The sequence below is a fragment of the Conger conger genome, chromosome 12, assembly GCF_963514075.1.
Source record: "Conger conger chromosome 12, fConCon1.1, whole genome shotgun sequence".
NCBI lineage: Eukaryota > Metazoa > Chordata > Actinopteri > Anguilliformes > Congridae > Conger > Conger conger.
In genome coordinates, this window is record NC_083771.1 from 27,056,560 (window position 1) to 27,081,169 (window position 24,610).

Consider the following 24,610-nt stretch of genomic DNA (forward strand, 5'->3'; position numbering starts at 1 on the left):
GCACGAGCGATTCATTTAAGTTGCTGAATGGCTAACAAATCCACCTGTCTTGTTCTTCATGTATTTGAAAGGAAACCACAAAGACACTGGCCCTCCTGGTCTTGAGTTCGACACCCCTGCTATAAGCGAATGGCGTCAGGCTCCTGGAGGGCTGTTTAACTCCAGGACTGGAGGGTGCTGGCAGTGTCTGCATATTTAACTCCAAGCCTGGAGCACTGTAGCCTCTGCATATTTTTCTGGTTTCCTTTTAGTCAGAAGCAAATTTAGTTCTTGGAAACAAGTTGTGTGGATTCTCTAGCTCATCAGTAACTTAAAATAAGGACTGTTGGGAGATAATAATCAGCTGACACACAGTCTCACCAAGACTGGAGTTTGAGATCCCTGGAATATGCAGTGAGGCGAGAGGTTCTAAGGTGCATGCTATTATTAACAGTAGCTAAATATATTTTCTAATATTTTTGGTCTTACCTCAGTACTGCAAAACTGAGACACGTAATATATTAGCAATCGAACAAAAGGACAAAATCGTTATCTACTTCAGGAATGACAATGTAGTAATGTAGTTTCATTACAAGAGGGGGCTTCAGCCTGCAGTGGGGTTTGTAGCTAGCAGGAAATGTGTCATTTTCATTGTCACCTTTTGTTTTATTTATTCATTTTCTGTAGATCCCTGCCCCTTCAAAGACAGCAGAAATGAAGAGGTGAGCATGATGGGTAAAGAGTGCCTACAGGTGGATGTAGACATGACTACAGGCCCCAGAATCCCCAGCAGGAGTAGAAGGCACAGTGGAGACAACAGCATGGTTGCAGCAGTGCATTCTGTGAAGAGTATTCTGCCAAAAATCCCTATGAAACAGACCAGGTGAGAGGAAAGGAGGGGGGGAGGGCAGTTAAGGAGAGACTTATGAGTTGTGGAATGGAAACACGAGCGGTTTGAGAGAACCTTGTTTAATAATTGATACGTTTCTATATGTCGCTGCCATTGGTAGTTTTTTTTTTTCAGTGTTTATCTCAGGTGACCAATGAGTGTCTGACCATGTTTCACAGGAAGGTGTCAAGACCTCCGGCTTCAAAAGAAATAAAACCCAGAAAGCCAAAGATAAAAGTCCCCAGGGTGCAAATGGCCTCCATGAAAGGCAAGAGTCAGTTTAAATTCACTATCCTGAACTCAACTCTAAACCATAGTCAAACACATTTGACTGTGACACCTATTAGAGACATGACTTTACTGTATTTACAAACAGAATTACTGACAATGCTCTGCTTTTCTTGCTTTGAAACCTGTTATTTTATGCAGTTTTTAAAATTATTATTTTGATCGATGCAACCATCTAACTTGGAAGCTAAAATAAGAACAGTTTGGTTTTCCTGACATGAATTATGTATTTATTCATCATTGTTGAAAATGGCATTCTTTGGATCTTTAACCTCAACATTTATGGATGTATTTGTATGCTGAAATATAATATAATATATAATATAAATATATAATATAATATTAAAAAATTCAAAATACACTTTAGGTTATTTTTTCTGGGGTTTTAAATGCAAAATGGTTTATGTACTTCCGTGTTTCTGTGTTCATCTTGCATTCAGTGTTAATCTTTGAAGATTTTTCATTACTCTCATAACTGTGTGCTGACTCATTAAATCTTCAGCAAGGAAGCACGAGGCTGACCGCAGCAGGAGGAATGAGAAGACCAGGGCTGAGTGTCTAAGCATGGAGTCCCTCTCCATTCAGGAAGAAACGCTGCTTTTGAAAATGGAAGATATGATCCAAAAAAAATGAACAATATTTTTAACATTGTACGAAACAAGGAAAGGGATGCTTAGCCATATTTCAGGGAGAATTGACACCTGGTGATGTTTAATATTTCAGGTTAGACTGGGTTATGCACCACCATTTCCATACACTGGACATAGAGGCAGCCAGCAGAATATGTCATGGCCAAGAGGGTACAGGAAATGTTTGCTCTGCACCGACAGAGCAAGGTTGTGCTAGCAATTTGCAGAGTGGCACACAATTGGTAAGGGCTGACAGGGGAACTTTGATTGGCAAGAGGAAGTGCAAGTCTACTGACATTTGTTTGCAAGCTCATGAGTCAGGATAAGAGTGCAGCCAATGCAATGTTCTGAAAGTTCTGTCCAGGATACTGATCATCTCAGGGTTATCCTAGGGCAAGAATGTTCTTCTAGGAATGCACATTCAAATACGTTTTCACCATAGAAAAACCACGGTTGGTCATTTCTATATTTATAACCGTTCATGCGTTCAATTACTTTGCTGGCGCTACTCTTCATCTTCTCGAGTGGTGACACCTTGTCCTCAAGTAATTTTTCTCTGCTTGAAGCGTGAGTTTAGGATTGCCAGGTATGCAGTAGTATTGGCTGCAGTACGAGTGGCAATGGAAGCATTTAGTCACGGACACTCATACCTGGCAACCCCCAATTCACACGTGTATTTCAGTCACTGAGCAGAGCTAACATTGCTCCATCTGCAGCCATTAATATTGGTAGTACAGTTAGTATGAAGCCTGTAGATATTTATACAAAAAGATACAATTTTGTCCTGAATGCACAGGGTTGAAATTGGTATTGATCTTCTCGTCTAACTATGGGTAAGATGGCCATAGGGGGTGATTAGTAATTATCAGGTTTTTATTTTTAGGAGAATTCTGAAAATATCGAAATACTTTATTTCATAGTGACATTATAAAGAGCTACTTATATAGGAGCAGGAAAGAAAACCATGTAAATAGATTTTAATTTGACTTTGACAGCAAAATGGAGAAACAATGGTGGATATACGTATATGAAATATCTTACAGTGCAAGAAGTAATCTGGGGACTGTACAAACTATTCCCAGTTCACACATTCTGTAATGTACACAGCTCTCAGAATCAACAAAGAAAATCTACATTTTAAAAACCAATTGTTAATAGGATTTTTTATTTTATTTTATTTTATTAATAACATAACACAAAAGTGATTGACAATCTTCAATTTAAATTGAAAGTCAGAATATCTTTCGTCGGGCAATTATATGAAACGAATCTGAATTTCAATAAAACTAAAAGAAAAACTGAAGAAAACAAAAGAAATTGTGGCACCGAATCTTCATGGATGAAATAATGTGGATGGAGGTGACATCATCTCATTCTCCCCGGACACGCTGGAGGTGGGTCAAACAGAGTCAAACGCTGCAGACGTATATATGCCATGATATATGTGCTACATTGCTTTCATTAAGTTAGCAGACAGGTATGGTACAGCGTTTAGCGTTGAGGGACCGGTGTCGGGACAGGAATTGAGGGACAGGTCTGGTTCTTCCATCCCATCCTGGCCTTTAGGACTTCTTGTACTCGATCCTCTCCACCTTGACGTCGTCGCCGATGAGCTGGTAGACATACGTGACCACCGTGGAGGCCTGGATGTCCATCAGGACAAATGAAGGAATGATGTTGCTGGGAAACAAAGAGGAAGGAGCACGTTTAACAACCACAGATTCTGCAGACCAGATGATTCTCAGCTCCTGCAGACCAGACGATTCTCAGCTCCTGCATTGCTTCTGTCCTCTCTGCTTCTGAACTACAATAGACTACAAAACTACAATACATTTCAATCATTAAATCAGACATTACAGAACATGCATCACCACTGTACTGTACTTGTTCTTGGACCTTAAAAATCTTTTTTCAGAAGATCCATCGAATTGGAATGCTGCAGTATGAAAACAATGTGAATGTTAAGAAAATGTAATGGAGTATCTGGTGAGTTTAGAGAATCTGTGGTGAAGTGTGGGATAGCCAGTCGGGTTTAGAGGGGCCCGGTCTTCACCTCTCCAGAGCACTGTAAGCGCCTGTGGCAGAGCCTGGGTTGATGTAGAACTTGTTCTCGTTCTCGAAGGCCTCAAACTTGTGCGTGTGTCCCGAGATGAGGATGTCTACGTCCAGCTGCCTCTGCAGCAGGGCCAGGCTGGCCATGTCCCCCCAGGGGATCACCTGGTGCCCGTGGATCAGCCCAATCTTAAACTGGCCCACCGTCACCACCTTCTGTTCCGGGTAATTCAGGTTCTGCAGGGGAAGGCAGGATACAGCTCAACCGTACTGAGAGAGAGGCATATACACACTCCCTAGAGCTCAACCGCACTGAGAGAGACATACACACACCCTACAGCTCAACCACACTGAGACATACACACACCCTACAGCTCAACCACACGGAGACATACACACACCCTACAGCACGACCGCACTGAGAGAGAGACACACACACACTACAGCTCAACCGCACTGAGAGAGGCACACACACACACACTGCAGCTCAACTGTACTGAGGTGCAGACACATATTACAATTAAACCACACTAAGGTGCGCACACACACGTGTAGATACTAACACATGGAGGGGGGAGAGGCGAAGGGAAGGAGGGATGGTTGAAAGGTGTCGAGGGCAGAGTGGCGTAAGAAAGGGAGGGACACAGAGAAAGAATGAGAGATGAAGGGAGCAGAAGACAGGCAGGGAGACAGGTGAGAGCAGGGGGAGGAACACAAAGAGACCGACCTCGTCGAAGTCCCCCCTGACAATATGCACGTCTCCCGCCAGTGTTTTCAGGTAGTCGTAGCTCTCTTTTGTGCACAGGTTCCCTGTACACAGAATGTGCTGGATCTTCCCAGGTACCAGCAGCTTCTTAAACTTGGCCGGCAGGGTGTTGCAGCGGTGGGGGATGTGGAGGTCTCCGAGCACCAGGACCAGCTGGGGGTTGGGCCGGGTCAAGCAGGAGGAGACACGTTAAGAGGTGGAGGAAACGATCACACCAGGGCCTCCAGTCAGAAAGGAGCTGAGACTGATATTATACACATTTACACCCCTAACACTGGCTCTACAGCCACTTTCTGGGGGTAAATCTGAAGTGGACCCAGGGAGGGACAGGGTTTGCTGGCTGCACCCTGACTGTCATTTGAGATTCCCATCTTTCCCTGGCTTTAATATTCGGACAGTGTTTCTTTATCCTGTGAAGATGCTCACTTAACACTGAGCATTAACAGTATGCACTGACTGACGGCTGAGAGAGCAAAGGAGAAAGAGAGGGAGGGAGAAAGAGGTGTTTTATCTCAGGGCAGGGGTGCCCGTTTCATTACAGGTTGGCTGGTCTCTACATGCCCCCACACCTCACATTAAACTCACCCAGTCCCACAGACACAACTCATCACACATCTGACAAAAAGACAATCTCTAACTCTCCCCCACCCAGGGTTAAATGAGCCCACCCCGACCAGAAACCATGCCAACCAAAAACCCCCCAGATTATCACCGTGTTATCATGGGAATATCTAAATTTATGAATTTATGGGTGAGTGCTGGTTTCTCAGCTGTGGAATCTAACACATATGGCTTTTATATTTCGCACCTTTAATACAATGCCAGTGAGCGTTTCCCTAATGTACCTATGCCGTGCTTAGAGCTCTGTCCTCCCTAAATCTCCCTAAATGCCTACACATCAGCTGCAGTGGAAAGCGCACACACACACACCCAGCAACACAAATGGCATACAAAATGTGATTCCCCAGCTGAGCATGTCTGCTTCACTCTTCCTGTATAGTCCACCAGATGAGTACCTACTTTTTCTACATTTAAATAAACACATAAACCAAAAACTACAGTAATATCACACCTGCAAACCACCTGTCCCTCTTGCTGGACTTACCTGCACATATGTTTTGGGTATATTTTAGTCTGTTGAGTTAGCACCACAGAGAAACACGTTTTTTTTTTATTTGCTGTTCTTCATGAAACCTTAAAAATGCGTAAAGGCAGCGTTACCATGACAGCCATCCTGTTAGTCTGCCAAACACCTTGACAAGCCGTGACGCAGAAAGAGAGAAAGTGTGAGAGGGTGAGTTGGAGGCGAATATAAACTTACTCTGTGACCAGCCTGAGCGCAAGGCGGGGAAGACGATTGGAAGGAGGGGTACAACATGAAGCATGATCGAGGTTTGATAAAACAAAAAGAAAAATAATACAAAAGTGACAAGTGAGACAAAGAAATGTTTAAATGACAAATTAAAGGTGAATAAATTAAAAGATGTAAGTTATCAATCACAAACAAAAATCAAACAAGTGTTAGGTGACTATGAATAACATTCGGTTAGTGGCGGTTAGCAAGTTATTGTAATCAGTGATCAGTAAGTAGTTGAGCAAAGAAGTTTTGACTTCCCAGACCACATCACCGGTGCACATATAGCGTGGCTATTAAATTCGTGCTTTTGCATGTTTATAGGAAATGTTCGTATAAACTGTTCAGAAACTGTCAGAATCGACTAGGATCAAACCATTGAATTCCGTTTCCTAGATTTTAAAATATTTACATTTTCAATCAATATGACTCACCTACCTAACAATGTATCAAGAATCCAGACATGAAATTTAAAAAACGGAAACTATTTCACGCAACTGATCAATCACAAAACCAAGTGACAGCACAAACTCGCTAAACAAATTTCACTGACTTAGGTAAGTGTTGACAATAGCTACTGTTAGCCAGCTATCTAACGTTAAAGGTCAATGTAAATTCCGCTTAATTGTGTGTAACTTAGATCACAAGTTTTAACTCGAGCTGTAAGTGAAACCCTTAACTTAAGAGTAACTCGGGAATTTGCGATTAACTAAGGTTATAGTATATCTTATCTACCCAAGTGCACATGTAGCATATTTAGCTCGCTAGTTCCTCTAGACTTGCTACGTACAGTTAAAGTCGTCTGTACTCAGAAGCAAAAATAAAATAAGTGAAACTCAAAGTAAATTTAAAAAAAAGAAAATAATAAACGAGGGGTGAATCAGTGAATACATTTTATCATCTAGTTAGCTGCTAATATGTTCGTCTTTTCGCCTGTCATGTGACCACTCAGTGATTCACTTAGCTCTGTCTTGAGAGGTGGCTAGCTAGCAAAGAGGGAGGCCAGAGTTGTGTTTTTTACTGCAAACAATCGCACTCGTTATAAACATGCAAATTGCGCGAAACATCTGGTGCACATAGGAAAAGCTGGCCACCAAAGATATTTATGATAACGCTTCAGTCTTACCATCTTTATTTAGTAGTATCCGCGGTACTTCAGGAAGCGACTGTACAGCGTAACGTGATACGCCCAGTGATAGAAACGTCCAATCAATGGCCACTTCCTACGTTGCTGTCGGAACCTGTACGGATCGTCTGTAAGGACAAGCGGCCTCCAAGCCTCTACGCCTACGCTTTCAGAAAATCGTAGTGTGGAGAAAATTGGTTGAAACCACAGAACTTAGAAGAGAGGCGGCGTAATTTATACTGAATACATTACTAGGAATCTGTACAACCTCCGGTTGTATTTATTTATTTATTTATGTCTGTGCTGCATATTTCTCCACCCGGCCTCTCTTTTGTTTTGTTTAGTTTTTTATTTGATTTTGTTTAGCCTTTCTCAAGCATGTCAATGAAGTTAACAAAGGGAAAAAATGATGTATCGCTCTGTCAAAAGCTTGAAATGTATACTTTTTTGTGAACCAGAATGTTTTTTTCTTTTGCAGTAGATGGCAGCAAAAGACAACACAAGCAGTCAAAATAAAAAGGGTTATATCTGAAACTCATATTTTTCAGTTTTATATAAAGACATTTAATGCATTTTGTGTGTGTGATGGGACTTGTGCATTACTTCAGCTGAAGGAATGCATATGTTGTCTCTAGAGCCATATGATGAACTCTAGCCTTCTGTAGTGCATTAATGAAAACTGTAATTAATAAATTAATTAGTAAGTGCAAATTGGTTGTAAAATCAATTTACACCAACATAAACGAATACGTAAAATTCAAAGGTAAAATTCTTATTTATTTATTATCACATTATCACATCTATTTATTTATTTTGCCTTCATATATTTTTTTCCCTTCTGTGTTTATTTACCAGGCACGCATCATTCCTCCATTTTATGTGGGTGGTGGTGAAAGCTCACAATGCACACATTACATTACATTACTTGCACACAAATGCACATAGTGTAGTGGATAGATAGTTCAATACACAATGATTTGTCAGACTGAGTATGCTGGGGGAGATGCTTATTGATAGAAAAAAAACCCAACTAACCATTCACAAAGTAAAAATTTTTTAGTTTATAATTAAAAAGCTATCCATATTTTCATATATTAGTTCAATTAACTTGGGTCTGGTTTTCCCCATCCTATCATATCTCATTTGGTTTTATCCCATCAGACAGACATTCTTAAGCCTAAGTTTATATAAATCAATTTCTATATTGTGTAAATATGTGTGAGGGATAGTTTATGTGTGTACATAACTCTTCATGACTGCTGGTTTTCCTCCCAAAGAATCTGCAGGAGTGCTTAACAAAACGCTATGCTATAATCTGTCCTCTAGATTCCAGCAGTCTCAGTATGGCTGGTGTCATCATTCTTGGCAAAGTGTTCAGGCAAACGGGCCTTGTACTCCTTATGCCAAACGGTGAAATGGTGGAGGCCATGTATGAAGCTATACCATTGGACAGATTTATTTGGGGGATATATTTAAGGGATATTTCAGTTTCTGCTTTTGTGCTTTATGTTGTATCCCTCCTTTCAATCGTTTTCCCACGCCTTGCGCTCAGGCTGGTCACAGAATACATTTATCTTCGCCTCCAACTCACCCTCTCACACTCTCTCTCTTTCTGCGTCACGGCACGTCAGATTCTGCTGCTTCACAGGGACACTGGGTCCCTGTTCTTAATGGTTGCCTTAACGACACGCTATTGCCTGAGCGATAGCATCAACGCTCTTGCCACTTTTCTCTCTCTCCGTTGGTACAGTTGACCTTTCATCTTACAGAACATGGAGTACAGCCTTGTTATTTTCATGATTAAAAATACATGGCTGTCACTAGGAGCCGGCGTCCATCAATGTGGAGAACAGTGGCGTGAGGGGAGGACCAGCCTGTCAAGGTGTAATGGCTGGACTGTATGCTAAATACCAAATGCTCTAACATAACTCATACCTGAGGCTCGTTGTCCATGTGAGAAGTCCAGCTTCCTGGAGGAGGCCATGTAGTATGAAGCTATACCACGGGACAGACTTATTTGGGGGTATATTTAATGGGATACTTTAGTTTCTGAGGTTTATGGTATTATTTCATTGTTTGTACATGTTCTCAATAGGCCCAGACAATTTATGTGTGAAGATTGTGATGACCAGCTGGCTTTTCAGGGTTTGTGGTCTAAAGCAAGAAAATACTTGAAATAACTCCAGAGCAGTTTGCACTGCAATGCTAGGTTTACATATGAACATAATTCTAATTTCATAATTCATAGGTTTGAGCATTGTTTTTATGAACTGACCTGCATCTGGGTGAGGTTAAGTCCAGGTGGGCTATTGGTGAGGTTTAGGGGCAATAAAGGTACCACCGTTTTCATTGTGGTTATTGTACTACAATTGTAATCCTTGCATAATCAATGCTTGTATGATATGAAAAATATACAAACCATATACTTTTCACCAGCAGATCACAGAGGGATGCAAGAATGAATTTCATGTGCATACACAGTCAAGAATATGTAAAAGTGCAAGATTATGTAAAATACAAAAACTCCCAGGTCAAACACTGTAGTATAAATACTATATTCTTTATTTAAATATTTTACAACTTTGAAAACATATTTACAGAAACTATTCCTGCATTGTTGTACTGTACACAAAACACACACATACACAGACATAGACACGCATACATGGAAAACAGGTGCAGCTCTCACACGGACAAACACAATCTGCTTTTAGACCATGTGACAGACTCAGAACTGAAACCAGACGGAGAGAGGGGAAAAATTGCACCGAGAACCTGGGTGACCATGGCAAGCGTGGGAGGTGGAGACAGCCCAGCTGATAGGCCGAACGGGTGAGATTATCCCTCCTACCTCACCTGCACCTCCCTCCTGATCCTACTGGCTAAGAGATGGACTGAAGGGGGTGCATCCCAATACTCGAAAAAAGCACCCTCCTTTCCCTCCACTTGTCCACTCCCCTTCCACGCATACTTGCAGAGAGGAGTTGGTAGTGGGTATTGGGACACCCCCCAAGTTCACCTGGAGACCACACAGCCATCATGCCTGTGGCAACACATTAAGCGTTTTTCATCCAATAATGGATGCATTAAATCAGTCTAACTAAACACAATGACAAGCTTTTGAGGATAAGACTGCATAATAGTACAGACATCACTTTAAACCTTCACAGTGTGGGGGGGCATATAAGGCAGATGGCTGATCTGAGAACACATACCTCCCTAAAGCCATCTGAACACAACTGATCTGGGCACAGCCTTAGCTCCTCACCAAAGGTCATGGTCTTCGTCTTAAAAATGACCAGAATAAACAGTAAGAAAAAAAAGAAAAGAAAGAAGGTAGTCGTTAAGAATTTAGACCACCCAAGAGACCCAAATAAAGAAAAACATAGAGGAAGGAGGCGTGTCTTTGGGGTCCTAATAGGATGGTACCATCTGGGTCACACCTTGCCGTTACTAAGCGATCTGGGTGACTGACAGGTGTGCATACATTCTTAAATGCCCGTTGCATAGCTCTCCAACCTGATTGGCCAATTTATGTATTTTAATTTTATAAATGAGTGGCCATGATGGATTTAGGGCTATTTTCGAGTTGTGACTCGTTAGGTGAGGAACTAGAGCACTTGTGGCCAAATGAACATCACACAGGCAGAAGCAAACCAGGTCAACAGGAGGGGGAGGGGTGGAGCCTGCTAAAACACACCACCATACAGTAAGTCATGTGACCTGGCAGCTCTGGACCAATAGTGTTCCACCCTGCAGCAGAGGGCCTGGTACACCTGAGTCCTTTAAAGCACTCTGTCTACCTGAATGAATCTGAGATTCATCTGGGTCTCCATCGTGAATGAGAACATGACAGCTATGTCTGCCTACAGAATCTGCCAGAATTCAGCAGAACTTTCCAGAGCCATTTCTATCAGGGGTCAGAGGTTAACACTATCCTGCCAGTACAGGAAGTAAAATAAAATCTTTGCTGTCAAAAGCAAATAAAGATGGAAAAAATGGTAAACTGGGGTGGGGGTTGTATGGCAAACCTAAATGCATACAAACTGGTGGCCAGTAGCGTAGTGGTTAAAGTACATGACTGGGACACATAAGGTTGGTGGTTCGATCCCCGGTGTAGTCACAAAAAGATCCGCACAGCCGTTGGGCCCTTGAGCAAGGCCCTTAATCCTGCATTGCTCCAGGGAAGGATTGTCTCCTGCTTAGTCTAAAATCAACTGTAAGTCGCTCTGGATAAGAGCATCTGCCAAATGGCAATAATGTAATGTAACTGACACAGTCTAATTCAGCCACTGGAAGCTGCAGCTGAGTTATGGGAACACAGAGCACATCCACAGCTAAGCAAATGCTAAACCAGAAATAAAGCAGGTGGTTTGACACAAACAGTACAATGCCCTTCCAACGACCTTTCGGTGAACGCGTGATGTGACCCAGCCGGATGGCAAGTGCCGTTAAAGCATCAGAGCAGAGATTTCAAACTAAAGACCTGCAGATTTTAGCACCTGAAGCGCTTACTTTAACTGATCAGCTCAAGGTCCACACACACACACATGGTTTCCTAGGCCTAAACTGCCCACCGATTGAAAATAAACCAAATAAACCTGCAGACCCTCCAAGACTGGAGTTAAACCTGCAGACACTGCGGCCCTCCAGGACTGGAGTTAAACCTGCAGACACTGCGGCCCTCCATTTCTCCCATCATCCAGAAATACATCACAGGGCTTTGTCCTACACTCACACGTGCGACAAGCATGACAAAGCAGCTTTTGACGGTTTGCAAAATCACAGGGATGCAAATACCTGCAGAGGAAACCAAGCCTGGGACCTTTGACCTAATCCCTGATGCACATACACTTGCAAGAATCTACATTCAATATTCCCCTTCCTGTGTCTCGTGTGTGTTTGTTGGCTTTGCTCGCTGAAAAAAAAAAGCCCAGCTCAAAGAACACTTGCAGAGATATCCCATAATCCCACAGTTACTAGCCTGCTGACACCACTTCTTCACCCCTCCCATTACCACACCATTAAAAAAGAAACTAACAAAACAAAAAAGAAACCACACATTCACCTCTCAGACATGAACGGCAACATCATTCCACAGCTACACTGAATCAGACACCAGACCCCCCCCTCCTGCTCACTCCTGCAACACTGCCTGGGGTTATAGGAACCCCCCCCCCCCCCCGCACACACACAGCATGGGGGGGCCCCTTTACATAAACGATGGTATTTTAAATTAAACATCAGTGATTACAGAAGCAGGAGCGAACACCAGACCACGCAGTCCAGAGGGTGCCGTCTCTAATGACCGCATGGAACCACCAGGGCGGCGCCCGCCATCCACCCGTCCATTTAGGCTTTGCATGAAGAACGGCCGGCCCACAGGGGCGGGGCAGCCTCGGTGGCAGAAAGAGACGGTTTCCGTTTGAGTTCAGTTCTGAGGGGAACACGGATGGAAGACGGCAGACCGTGGGCCCCAGCGCCCCTTCAGTCCGTGTACTCGGCTACTATCGACAACAGCACGGTGATGTCATCAGGCTTCCCCCCTGCAGGACACACACACACACACATTTAGGGGATTAGAAAGCTTAGGAGAACACTTAGGCTTTGCAAAGACCCAAAAGGTCACTGGCATTCAGATGGACTTCTCCATGTTGCTGCTCCGGACATAAATAAAAAAAACCTCCCTGGTCTGTTTAGGAATTGCCACCTCCCCATGTGACCTCCCAGTAAACCCCCCCGCCCCACCTGCTCAGAACTGCATGCCAAATTAAAAACCCAGTCACAGCAGCAGGGGACAGAGAATGCGGTCTTTCATTTTGACCTTAAAATCCACAGCCAGTTCAAACCTAACAAGGTGAGGTGAGTTCACAGAGAATTAACTGGTATAACTGGACTAACTGGTATAACAATAAGGATATTTACACAGATTTTTGATGATTGTGACTGGTTTCATAGCCATTTCATTGGCCTTACAACCAGCTAAAAAAAATGTCTGCCGAATAAAATGTGATGTAATGTAATGTAGCGCAAGCCATTTTAACCCCACTCACCTCGTACGTTCAGCCCGTTGTCGCAGGCGAACTGGGCGAACGGCGACATGTAGTTCGGGTCGTAGGCCAGCTCGTGGGCCTGCTCTGCGATGCTGCGGGCTGTCTGCTGGATGCTCTCGTAGTTAGAATTCTGGGAAAAGAAGCACGGCACCTCAGTCACACCATCCCCTTAAAAATAAGTGGTTGTGGAACAACCGCACACAGCAGCAGCTCCAAAAGCAGGACGTGGCATGGTAGCCAGGGGGCTGATGGGAGATTGAGTTCAGAGCTTCTGCAGCATGACTGAAGTAGCTGTGGAATACAACTCCCTTCACCATCCGACTTGCCACAACATGACTGTTGATGGGGGATGCAGTGTTAATCAAGAGGCTAATTTTGAGTGGATCTGGACAAATAATCAGCCAAACAACACCTGGCCCCTAAAAGTGCATCACACAGTGTATTGAGAGAACTCTATGGTACCATGTATATGTACTGTATGGATATCACAGTATATCTAGGTAATGCGGAACTCTATGGTACCTTGAGCTTTTTAAGTTCCTGCAGGATCATATAATCAGGCATGTTGTCGAACAGCCCATCTGTGGCGGTTAAGATGATGTCACCCAGCTGGACATCAAAGGAGGACTGGTCAGCGGCGTCAGGACTGGGGAGGAGAGAATATCACACCGTCAGCACTGACCTTGTAGTGGCAATTTCTTACACACCACAGAACGTACCAAGTGAGCCAATCGACTTGAAGTGGTCAGGGTCAGAGGTCACATGGATGGCAGTTTACCCTAAATTCAATTCAATGTTTTCTTTTTTTGCACCATACACACACTCACACAATGCTGTCCAACCGATGTCCAACTGATTTGAGGAGCTAATTTTACACCTTTAGCGTTAGTGTGCAGCGCTAGAGTCTGTGCAGTTATGAGGAGGACTGGCCATTTTTAAAGTCGGGGGGGGGGGGGGGCAGGAAAGGGAAGCTGGTTCTGAGGGGGCGTACCTGTCCCTAAGCACCGCTCCCTCAGCCTCAGGGGGCGGGATGGAGAGCTGGAAGGGCGTGTTAAAGTAGTGCTGCTGCTCATCTGACCGGTGCACCACCTCCCCTCCCCGAACCACCAGGAACCCAGAGTCCCCCAGGTTAGCCGTGTGCAGCCGGTGACTGCGCCGGTCCAGCACCACGATACAGGCCGTGCTGCTCCCTGAGAGAGAGAGGGAGGGAGAGGAGGAGACGTGTCAGAACCTGGGTCACATCAGCTAACATTTTCATTTAAAAAAACACAAGACACTCCATTCAGACTAGGGATAAAAACACAAACCTCCCCCCACCAGAAACCACCCCCTACTCCTCCACACGTTCTGCTACATTTTGGAGACAGCACGGAAAGTGCTCATCCAGACCCCACACACCCCCTGCCTCCCCAGCAGAGGCACACAGCAGCAATGGGTCAGGGGTGTGAAGAGGGCAGGGCTTTGCCCTTATAAACCTGCGGCCCCCATTGGCCAAGCGACAACCAATGAACTTATTTTCCGTTTGTTTGTTTGTCTGAGTGGGTGGGTCAATGAGTAAGTGGGTGAGAGGTTAAATGAGGGTCACGTTTATTCAGAACTGACCCCCTCCACCACCAAACCCCTCCACCACCCAAACTCCTCCCCCTCTTAAATGTCAGATATGCTCGGGGAATGCAGGCAGCTCAGCTCTTGTCCAAACAATTCTGTTTGGATAATTATTTGATATAATTATTATTATTATTATTACAGATATAATACCTGTTGTTATTTTTGCATAAAATGTTCTATTGTATCCATGCCACATATATATAAACTTGTAATTCTTTGTAATCATCAGTGTTCATTTTTTCAGCTGTACTTTATGAATCTCTAAAGGGAAATAAAGTATCTACCCATCTCCATCTCAATGATTCATTTCTCAAAATGGAGACTCAATGTTTACTGTAGAGACTGGGGGCAGCCCCAAAAAACACTAGCAGCCCCAAAAAAACACTACTCCAGGGCATCCATTTGGATTCTGTATACCACGGGCCAAATTTTCAAAAGTCTGGACACCCCGTGTGTCAAAATACCACACTGGCCTAAAATAGCCCCCTGGCCTGCTCCCACACCTCAGCTGCTGTTGGGTTGCTGTATTTCACAGACAGAGCTTGGGGCTTACAGGAGTGGCATGGAGAGGATGTAAACACTGCTGCTACTTCCATTTCCGGTACCCGAAAAAGGTGACGGGGGTTCTTTCCTGCCCGGACGACTGAAACGAGAACTACACCTGGATGTACCGCACAGCAACCAACTTCCTACAGCTTCCCTGGATTACATCATCTACCCCCCTGCAATTTTATCGACTGCGGGATTTCGGGTTCGGCCAGACGCATTCTAATTGGATGTGGCTACTGTTGAAACCTCCTGTGCACTCAGTGCTCGTGGGGAGAGGAGAGGAGAGAGGAGGGAAGAGTGGCAGAGAGGGGGGGCAGAGGGAGGAGGACAGGAAAGAGAAGGAAAAGAACCACCAACTCACAGGGCGTGAAATAATAACCTCCCTTCTGAGGTGTCAGGCCCCCCCCCCAAATTCAGCGAGAGGCTGCAGTCTGCACTCTCTCCCACTGACCTGCTGGGATGAGAGAGAGGAGCTGCAGCCTATGACTCATACTGCAGATGCCGTGCTTCCCTCTTCCTTCCCCCCCCCTCTCTCTCCCCTTCTCACCCTCTCTCGCTCTCTATTCTCCCGTGAGTTCAGCCGGAGTGACTGCAGTGAACCAAAGCTGCGTAGCATAGCACACAGCCCGTGTGACCACACAGCATAGCATAGAATGTTTAGCCACACTGTGTAGTTTAGGCCATGTAGCTTTGCTACGTAGCCTAGCTTGTGTACCTGTGCTAATTAGCATAGCACAGCCTACGCACCAGTAGTGGAGTAGCCTGTGTAGCAGTGCAGTGTAGCATAGCCCGCGCACTGCTATGCGGTGTCGCACAGCCCGCGCACTGCTATGCGGTGTGGCATAGCCCGCGCACTGCTATGCGGTGTGGCATAGCCCGCGCACTGCTATGCGGTGTGGCATAGCCCGCGCACTGCTATGCGGTGTGGCATAGCCCGCGCACTGCTATGCGGTGTAGCATAGCCCGCGCACTGCTATGCAGTGTAGCATAGCCCGCGCCCTGCTATGCGGTGTAGCATAGCCCGCGCACTGCTATGCGGTGTAGCATAGCCCGCGCAGTGCTATGCGGTGTGGTATAGCCCACGCAATGCTATGTAGTGTAGCCGAGCGCACTCACCCAGCAGAGGCACTTTGTTCTGCAGCAGCTCGTAGTAGCTGGTGGTCAGGATGCCCACAGGGTTGCAGGGCGTGAAGCGGCCCTCCCTCACCAGCCTCTCGCACGTCTTCATCAGCGTTATGGAGAACTGGGAGGGGTCAACGCCGTAGTCCCGCCACCCGCCCACGCCATCCGCCACACCTGGAGGGAGAGCCAGAGCACGGGGTCAGACAACTGAAACAGGCTTACAATCTGAACTGCCAAAACCGGGCTTCTTTTCTGAAGCTGGTTTCCTGGTCATGCTAAGAGATGGTGCTCACTAGCACCACTGTGGTTGGCTCCAGTATAGGTCATTCAGAGACATTTTCAATGTAAGCTCAATGATACAATTGCGGTGAAAATACAGTCACTATCATTTTTTTCCCCACAAGAAAATAGTTTTCTTCATCTAATGCCTCCCTATATTTTCTTTCAGTTAGTGTTGTTGGAACAAAACAGCAATACTTGGACGAATCAGTCAGATTACGTCACTCACACTTAGTGGAGGGGCTGCACTAGCTTCCCCTACTGCGCAGTCTCTGGCTCCAAATTGTACAATATGGCACTGGCAGTAAATCTGACTTCCCAGCCTTCAAAGCACTTTTCACAAGCACATGGACAGTCAGTGGGTGACGTAACAGGTGACGCACAAACAAACACACAGACACACAAAAGTACAGTGAGATCTGAGAAGGGACACCAGGTCATCACTGTCATCATCAGGGTAATGATTCTCTGTTCTCTCTGGACCGGTGCCAGCAGGCATAAAGTCAAAAAGCCCACTGTCAGGGATCAGTGCCACACCTATGAACTCCCAGCGCAACAACTGGACAATTATGTAAAGTTACTAATCTAAATCTAGCGATTTGTTGATTAAGTGTACTGGCATCAAGCAGGTGTCATGAGCGTAGACAACGAGCATAGCAGGGTGAGACTGGGGGAAGGGGCAGGCCGTCGCCCCTCTGAGCCACTTTTAACCCCCAACAGGCACAGTTAAACAGAGGCCAAACATCTATGGCACTGTCCTACTCTCTGAGGTGACCGAAACTATGCAAAAACCGCTATGGCGCGCTACACTACGCCAATCTGCGCTAGGCTAGGGCGCCCTATGCCAAGTCAGACTGTGCTATGCTACGGAATGCTACAATATGCTGAATCACGGCAATAGTGCCCAATGGGATACCAAACTGGGTCACACTTTTCAATAAGGTTCATGAATTGGCTTTAACTAAATGTAGAGAGGGGAGCACATTATATGGTTGGCCTTCATATAGCGCCTTTATCCGAAGCGCTGTAACAACTGATGCTTCTCATTCACCCATTCATACACGAACACACACGAACAGACGGCACCATGCCATGCAAGGCACCAACCAGCTTGTCAGGAGCGGTTGAGGGTTAGGTGTCTTGCTCAGGGATCGGACCCGGCAATCCTCCGACGGCTCTTACCTAATTTTCTAATCTAAACACAGTGTTAGGCATCACATTGGTCTAATTCTCACGTGAATAAGAGGCTATAGCTCCACGGTTTCTGGGCCCGTGCCACAGACACAGATTCCTGGACTAAAGTGAGTTTTGTATCGAGGATCTCCGTTAAAAATCTAATTTAGTCCAGGACTAGGTTTAATCTGTGTCTGTGAAACTGGCCATCAGTCTCATATAATTTTCCACTAGTGTCAGTAGTTGGATTTCATAACTAAGTATAACCAAGTATAACTTAAGTGCTGAGAAGCCACTCTCACGCAAGTAGGCGATCGTGACTGGCATGAGTGATCAAAATACGTTCAGTCAGGCCTGGGTGCACCATGTGCACTGATATCTGGAAATCTGCCAATTCGATCATGAACTTGTGGTAGCGAGAAAATCGACTAAATAGGTCAACTTGCAGAATACATTACATTATATAGTAATGTCTATTACATTACATTAATGGCATTTGGCAGATGCTCTTATCCAGAGTGATGTACCGTTGATTTGAATAAGCAGGAGACGATCCTCCCCTGGAGTAATGCAGAGTTAAGGGCCTTGCTCAAGGGCCCAATGGCTGTGCGGATCTTATTGTGGCTACACCGGGGATAGAACCAGCGACCTTGCAGGTCCCAGTCATGCACCTTAACCGCTACGCTACAGGCCGCCCCACTTTGATAAACTTACCACTGGGCTATGCTAAAATATGCTACGCCAAATCACACTACTCAGCCACTACTTGGTGCTGCACACTGCTACTATGGTGCACAACACCTCACTCTGTAACAAGCCCAGGCTCAGAGCACGCTGCTATCAGAGGGGGGAAGAGTAGTACCGAGGGGCCAACCAATCACTATCCAACAATCCAGAGCTCAGCCAATCAGGTCCAAACTAATCACAGCCCCATGGGAGCAAAGAAAGACTGGTTTTTGTTTTGGACAAATGCGACCTGAACCACTGACATTATGTGATACCCGCTCGTTATCCCATACTTTACACAAAGCATCAGTGGCCATAATGATAGGGGACAGTAAGGGGCTATGATTACATAACATTTGTTTTAATGCATCTGTATACATTTGTGTGAAATAGGCCATGATGTTCAGTATGCCATATGTGGGAGGAGCTACACTGATCCATCTCCTTATTGGAGGAGGGTGAAAGGTGGGAATTTGTCTTCTAGGAACAGTTTTCCTGGAAAAGCAATTAATCCCCGCACACAACAGTGAGATTCCACAGACTGACCATAAGAGGGACACACAGTCTGTCACGTGTATACACACACACACACACCGTATTAAGTCCACACTGAGGGGGCGTCAACGGACATGTAACTGGATATTTTCAGGAAGCCAAAGTAACCGCATAACACTTAATCATGCAGCCTATGTTGTGTGTGTGTGTGTGTGTGTGTGTGTGTGTGTGTGTGTGTGTGTGTGTGTGTGTGTGTGTGTGCATGTACATGTCAAAGACCACACACAGATCCTCGCAAATTCTGTGTTCTACAAACAGAGTTCTTTTCAAAACAAAGTGCTTTTACAACTTGAACCAAATCAAAGAGACGGGCCAATTCACGTCACGAACAAATAAATAATGAGATGTACCTTGTGTACACATCAGTACACAGAGCTTCATGAGATGAGAAAGAGAGTTTCACCAGTAGAGCCAGTTGGTAACAATCTGCCCCTGTATCATTGGCGTTATGGAATGGCAAAAATAAGAAAAGAAAATTGGATAGAGATCACGCATTGTCTGCCCCAATCAGCTCTGCCACATAGTTTTATCAGCCTATTATTCAATTAGAATGGCATGACATGAAGTAGCCACTGTAGTCAGTAACCCAGAAAAACACAGTCTGTACACATTCAGAAAGCCTTCGATCCTCTGTGGGGCGTTTTACAATACGATCTTTTCCGATAGGACCTGCTGACAGCAATAAGAGTACTGAATTGGGGCTAGGTGTGTCGGGTAATTGTTAGTCTGGGAAAGAGGGAAACTTGCTCATATAAAAATATATAAAAATACCTCACTACTGCGCTCCCTATAATAAAAATATATCATGCTAGCCATTGTGAAGGGCAGATAGTGAACTTGGCGAAACAGTCACTTTCTACCCAACTCAGAATTATTTCTCTCAGAGCTGACATTTTTTATTGCAGCTTTGCAAATCCTGTAATCCTGCTTGCTGAGGAGTTATAGCTAGAAATACTGATGTGCTTTCAAGAAGACATTTCATGGAGAGAAAGAGACAGACTGAACGGATTCAGAGAGAGTCTTTTGGCTCCAAGTGGCCCTCAGTCTGCAGCTTTCTGTGTTGGAACATTCAAGAGAGGGCCAGAGGTCAAATAAGCTCAAAGAAAAGAAAGCAAATGACAACAATCACACACGCACACACAGGGGTACACACAGACCCTGCAGCCTTTCCAGGAAGCACACACTGCCCTGCCCTGCACTGTAGCTCTGCCTTCTTTAACAGAAGGAGCCAGTGTTTCAGACAAAGGCACCATTACTGAACATTACTGCAGGCCTAGAGTACAGAGAGAATATGCACAGATGAGATACTGTGTTATCGGATGTCCAGTGCAGCAGAAGCTTATTAAATCCTCATATGAAGGGCGATAATTTCATTTAGAAATTCACTGATGGTTCAAAGGGTGGTGTCCATGGCAGTAATTTGCTGTGGAAACAGCCTTGCCGGCCCAACGGTCCACAATAAATGGCAAACAAACCAACCTTCACATTTCTGCCCACTATTTTTTTTGTGGGGGCCACAGAAATGACTTGGTCAGGAAACTCCCACAACTTCCACATAAGACACGTGCCAGTGCTGAGGACAGCAGTGAGTAGGGTAAAGAAATGCTGGTGCTGAACACCACTGACACATCACTGGGTGAGGCCTATTTTAATGCACACCTAGGACTTCTGAGAGCAAACGGCTAACGGACAGGAAAACAAGCCAATCAGAAGGCTAAGCATCATTACATTACCAAACAAGTCATTTGGCTGACCCTTATATCCAAAGCGACTTGCAGTTGATTAAACTAAGCAGGAGACAATCCTCCCCTGGAGCAATGCAGGGTTAAGGGGCTTGCTCAAGGGCCCAAACAGCTGTGCAGATCTTATTGTGGCTACGCAGGGGATCGAACCACCGACCTTGCGGGTCCCAGTCATGTACCTTAACCACTACGAAACCCAACGAACATGCCCCTAAAGCTTCCTGGTAAAGGAATTAAAATACAGGCGGAAGTGGCGAGACCTCAGACTTCAGATTTGAAGGAGAAGGGGAGAGAGGCAGAAAGAGAGGGGGCAGGAGTCACAACACCCTGCCGATCCATCACAACCTGAGAGAGGGGTACCCACTTAAGTGGAATAGACTGTATTGCTGTTTCATTTTAATTGCACCTGCAAGCCCAGTAGTATTTGGTTTGTCAATATACTCGTTTTGCTCCCTACAGAACCCTGCTCCTGCTGTCCTCCCTACAGAACCCTTTCCCCCCCCACAGAACCCTGCTCCTGCTGTCCTCCCTACAGAAGCCTGCTTCCGCTGCTCACCCTACAGAACCCTGCTCCTGCTGCCCCCTATAGAACCCTGCTCCTGCTGTCCTCCCTACAGAACCCTGCTCCTGCTGCCCCCTATAGAACCCTGCTCCCGCTGGATTTCAGAGGAGCCACTCCATTGTGTGCAGATGTCCATTTTCACTCTGCAGTCTGTAGCTTGCCAGTGGACAATTACGGGAAATTAAAAGAAATCTTGTCAGGAACAATATCCACTGGAATTGTCTCCTGGAGAATGCACGCATCTTCATTGGACTTTATAAATCATCTAATTTACAGAAATTGGGTGTGAACAAGTGAAAAGAGAGGAAGTTGTTGTTTGCGGCAGGAGATTCTCCAAGGTACCAACAATGCTAAGCAACCACAGGAGACCAATCACAATGCCTACCATTCTTGTCCCAACTCAAAAAAAGAAAATTAAAAAACACACAAAAAAAACAGTTATGTCCTGCATTGATTTTTCTTTATTGATCATCTGTATATGTGGCAATGTTTTGACGTTTAAGGACAAAGTATTCCCGGCGTCATTTGAGCAATGTTGTCAACATGGCTGCCCCCACGGGTGACCTTTACGCATTTGTACCGCCTCCATCGAGTGTCAGCGCCGTTAAAAGATCAAGATCACTCAAGGTGACCAGAAAAAAAGTAGGCATGTGCTGTGTGGCCCGTGTGTTCTCTGGCAGTAATTACACAAGTTAACGGCAAGGTCACATTCAAAATACGAGTTATCCGGTTTTGGAAGGTGGTTTAAACTTATTGCAACACCACACTAAATACTGGGAAATAGCCATACATAAGACGATAAAACAACCCCCCCCTTTCCGTAAAGAATCTTTACATTTATGCGCGCGCGCACGCCGTCCCAAGAGGGGCACTTCCTCGATCTAGTGATGCCTCTTCTCTTTCTGGGTAAAAGGTCACCACCAACTACAAGTCGATTATCAGTAGTTTCATCTCATTTAAACTCAAGTTTATTTGATAGCTACATTAGAACAGCTAGAGGATGGAAGTAGGCGACCAGTTGGTTATCTCGCGTGTGTGTTGTAAGCGGGTTATCTGAAAATGAAGGTTAAGGAGACAGGGGCACTAGTGGCACGAACTGGTACTAGCTAGCTATTTTGCTAATCCATGTGTGAATAGCACCACGTGCAGGCATAGCTAGGTCATTCGTGTTGTAACCACGCAGATGCATATTTAAAAGTGCAGGTGAATATAGCTGTCCGTCTATCAAATATTAAGTTGCACACTTACCTGCGATATGTGGCTACCTAGCTAGCATATTCATGTGCGTGTAACAATAGTAATGCAAGTAAACTGCGGGCGGCGGTCTGAAATCATATTAGCGTTGGATTGCTCGTAAATTGGTCAATAGTTATGGATAATATGTGTTGTTAAAGTTTCGCTCCCCAGCTCGACTTACCCAAAACATCTGCGGATTTGTGCTTGGTTATGAAGCAGGCGTCGTCACCATAACACATCCCTTTCTTCAAAATCCCCTTCCGAAAGTCTTTCCCGAAACCGCAGCGTGCCGTCACCAGGCTGTAGTCCCGGCTATCTGTTTGGACTAGTCCGCCCAGGACAGCCCTGGCAACGAGTCTGCCATAGGAGAGTACGGAGATCATACCCCCCGAACAGCACCCACTTCTGCGTACTCCCCGTGTCCGGTCTCCACTAACTACGATCTCTCAACCAAACAACATTCGGCTATCCGACAAGACGACGCAAGGCTACAGAACAGCGAACCACTCGACTAGCAAGCGAAATAGCCCCAAGCTTGTGACAGCCCCAGAGAGGGAGGGGAATCACAAACTCGTATGTTTTTTTTTTCTCTCTAAATTCCAGGAAGCGTCCAAGGGTAGAGTCTCTTTAGGTTTTTGCACATTTTTCGGCGGGGGCTCCTCCCGGCTGCTCCATAGCACCAGTCATTTTGCTCATCCAGTCGAGATTACGACAAACCCCCTTCAGTCGAGAAACCCAGCAGCGAGATATGAGGTCTTGTGACTCCAGGCTTGACGTCACGGCAAACCATTATATACGCAATTAGGGCCTTCCTTAAAAGTCTAGCGAACGTGAGCTGCAACGGATCAAGGTCATTCTTTCCATTGGTTCACCAAGACAGAATTCCCTCTCGGCATCTCTCAAAAGGCCTGCATTTTATAGAAATGTATTGAAGGATAGCCCCTTGAGATGAACCTCGTTTTCAAGGTGTTCCAAAAACACAGATACACATACAGTAAACTGCATAGACTAAACACAAACACATACTGTACAACATACACAGAGGCTCACATTTACCTACTCACCCACGCATCCCGCCCAACCAAGCCACATTAATAAGGTAGCTACAACGTAAATTTGTAAATAATACATACAAAAATAATAATAAAGGAAATATATGTACAGTATATGCACTCCAGAAAAACAAAGACAGGTGAAGATTAAGTGGATAAAAATAAGTTCTTAGAGAAGAAAACAGAAAAAAGTAAGACAAAATAAAAGGAGAAATGTGAAAGAAAAGGAGAGAATCGTAAAAACGACAGGATGTTTGAAGCAGAGGTACTAATGAGGTCTTAAAGAGATGTACGGAGGTAATTGATCTGAGAGAATTAGGCAAACCGTTCCACTCAGAAGGAGCTTTAAATTTAAAGGCATGTCTTCCAACTTCTTTATGGATTTTAGGCACAAAGTAGTAAAGTTGATGGGCATGTCTAAGTGAATGTGATTATGTATACAGTACTAATTATTGCTTTAAATGAGAAGGGTAGGCCCCAGATGACAGATGAAAGTACATTTGAGCCAATGGAGGTGTCTTTTTGAAGTAGGTGATAACCAGTTTAGCATGTCGTACATGGAACAGTGATGAGTTTGGTAAGGACACTTTAAATTAAATCTGCCAGGTCTATTGTAAATACCATTAATATGGAGAAAGGAGTGGCCCTAAGGACGACCCTTGTGGTCCCCCTTTTCCACAATTAAATAATTGGATTGACTTCCGTGGAAACTGACACACTGAAGTCTATTGACGTAGGCCTGTAGCGTAGTGGTTAAGGTACATGACTGGGACCCGCAAGGTCTGTGGTTCGATCCCTGGTGTAGCCCCAATAAGATCCGCACAGCCGTTGTCCCCTTGGGCAAGGCCTTTAATCCTGCATTGCTCCAGG

At 45.0% G+C, this 24,610-nt stretch overlaps 2 protein-coding genes across 2 annotated transcripts; both read right to left on the bottom strand.

Moving 5' to 3' along the window:
* Positions 1 to 2,747: 2,747 nt before the first annotated feature.
* On the bottom strand, positions 2,748 to 7,231 carry vps29 (VPS29 retromer complex component). Its single transcript, XM_061262843.1, has 4 exons — positions 7,084 to 7,231; positions 4,565 to 4,756; positions 3,839 to 4,074; positions 2,748 to 3,465 (listed from the first exon to the last, which is right to left on the bottom strand). Exons 1-4 carry the CDS (start codon positions 7,084 to 7,086, stop codon positions 3,348 to 3,350), a joined length of 549 nt encoding a protein of 182 aa, XP_061118827.1. The 5' UTR covers positions 7,087 to 7,231; the 3' UTR covers positions 2,748 to 3,347.
* A 2,393-nt stretch (positions 7,232 to 9,624) lies between these two features.
* Positions 9,625 to 23,431, bottom strand: LOC133105478 (protein phosphatase PTC7 homolog). Its single transcript, XM_061215613.1, has 6 exons — positions 22,870 to 23,431; positions 16,410 to 16,589; positions 14,128 to 14,326; positions 13,659 to 13,782; positions 13,137 to 13,266; positions 9,625 to 12,629 (listed from the first exon to the last, which is right to left on the bottom strand). The coding sequence occupies exons 1-6, from the start codon at positions 23,069 to 23,071 to the stop codon at positions 12,571 to 12,573; spliced, it is 894 nt and encodes a 297-aa protein (XP_061071597.1). The 5' UTR covers positions 23,072 to 23,431; the 3' UTR covers positions 9,625 to 12,570.
* Between the last annotated feature and the right edge of the window lie 1,179 nt (positions 23,432 to 24,610).

Coding starts and splice junctions, on each gene's coding strand:
- vps29 (XM_061262843.1), bottom strand. Junction 4,075..4,564: donor TCAGGGGGGACTTCGACGAG/GTCGGTCTCTTT, acceptor CTTCCCCTGCAG/AACCTGAATTACCCGGAACA. Junction 3,466..3,838: donor GCTTACAGTGCTCTGGAGAG/GTGAAGACCGGG, acceptor TTTGTTTCCCAG/CAACATCATTCCTTCATTTG.
- LOC133105478 (XM_061215613.1), bottom strand. CDS start 23,071: ATGATCTCCGTACTCTCCTATGGCAGACTCGTTGCCAGGGCTGTCCTG. Junction 13,783..14,127: donor GGAGCGGTGCTTAGGGACAG/GTACGCCCCCTC, acceptor TCTCCTCCCCAG/TCCTGACGCCGCTGACCAGT. Junction 13,267..13,658: donor AGGAACTTAAAAAGCTCAAG/GTACCATAGAGT, acceptor TTCTTTTCCCAG/AATTCTAACTACGAGAGCAT.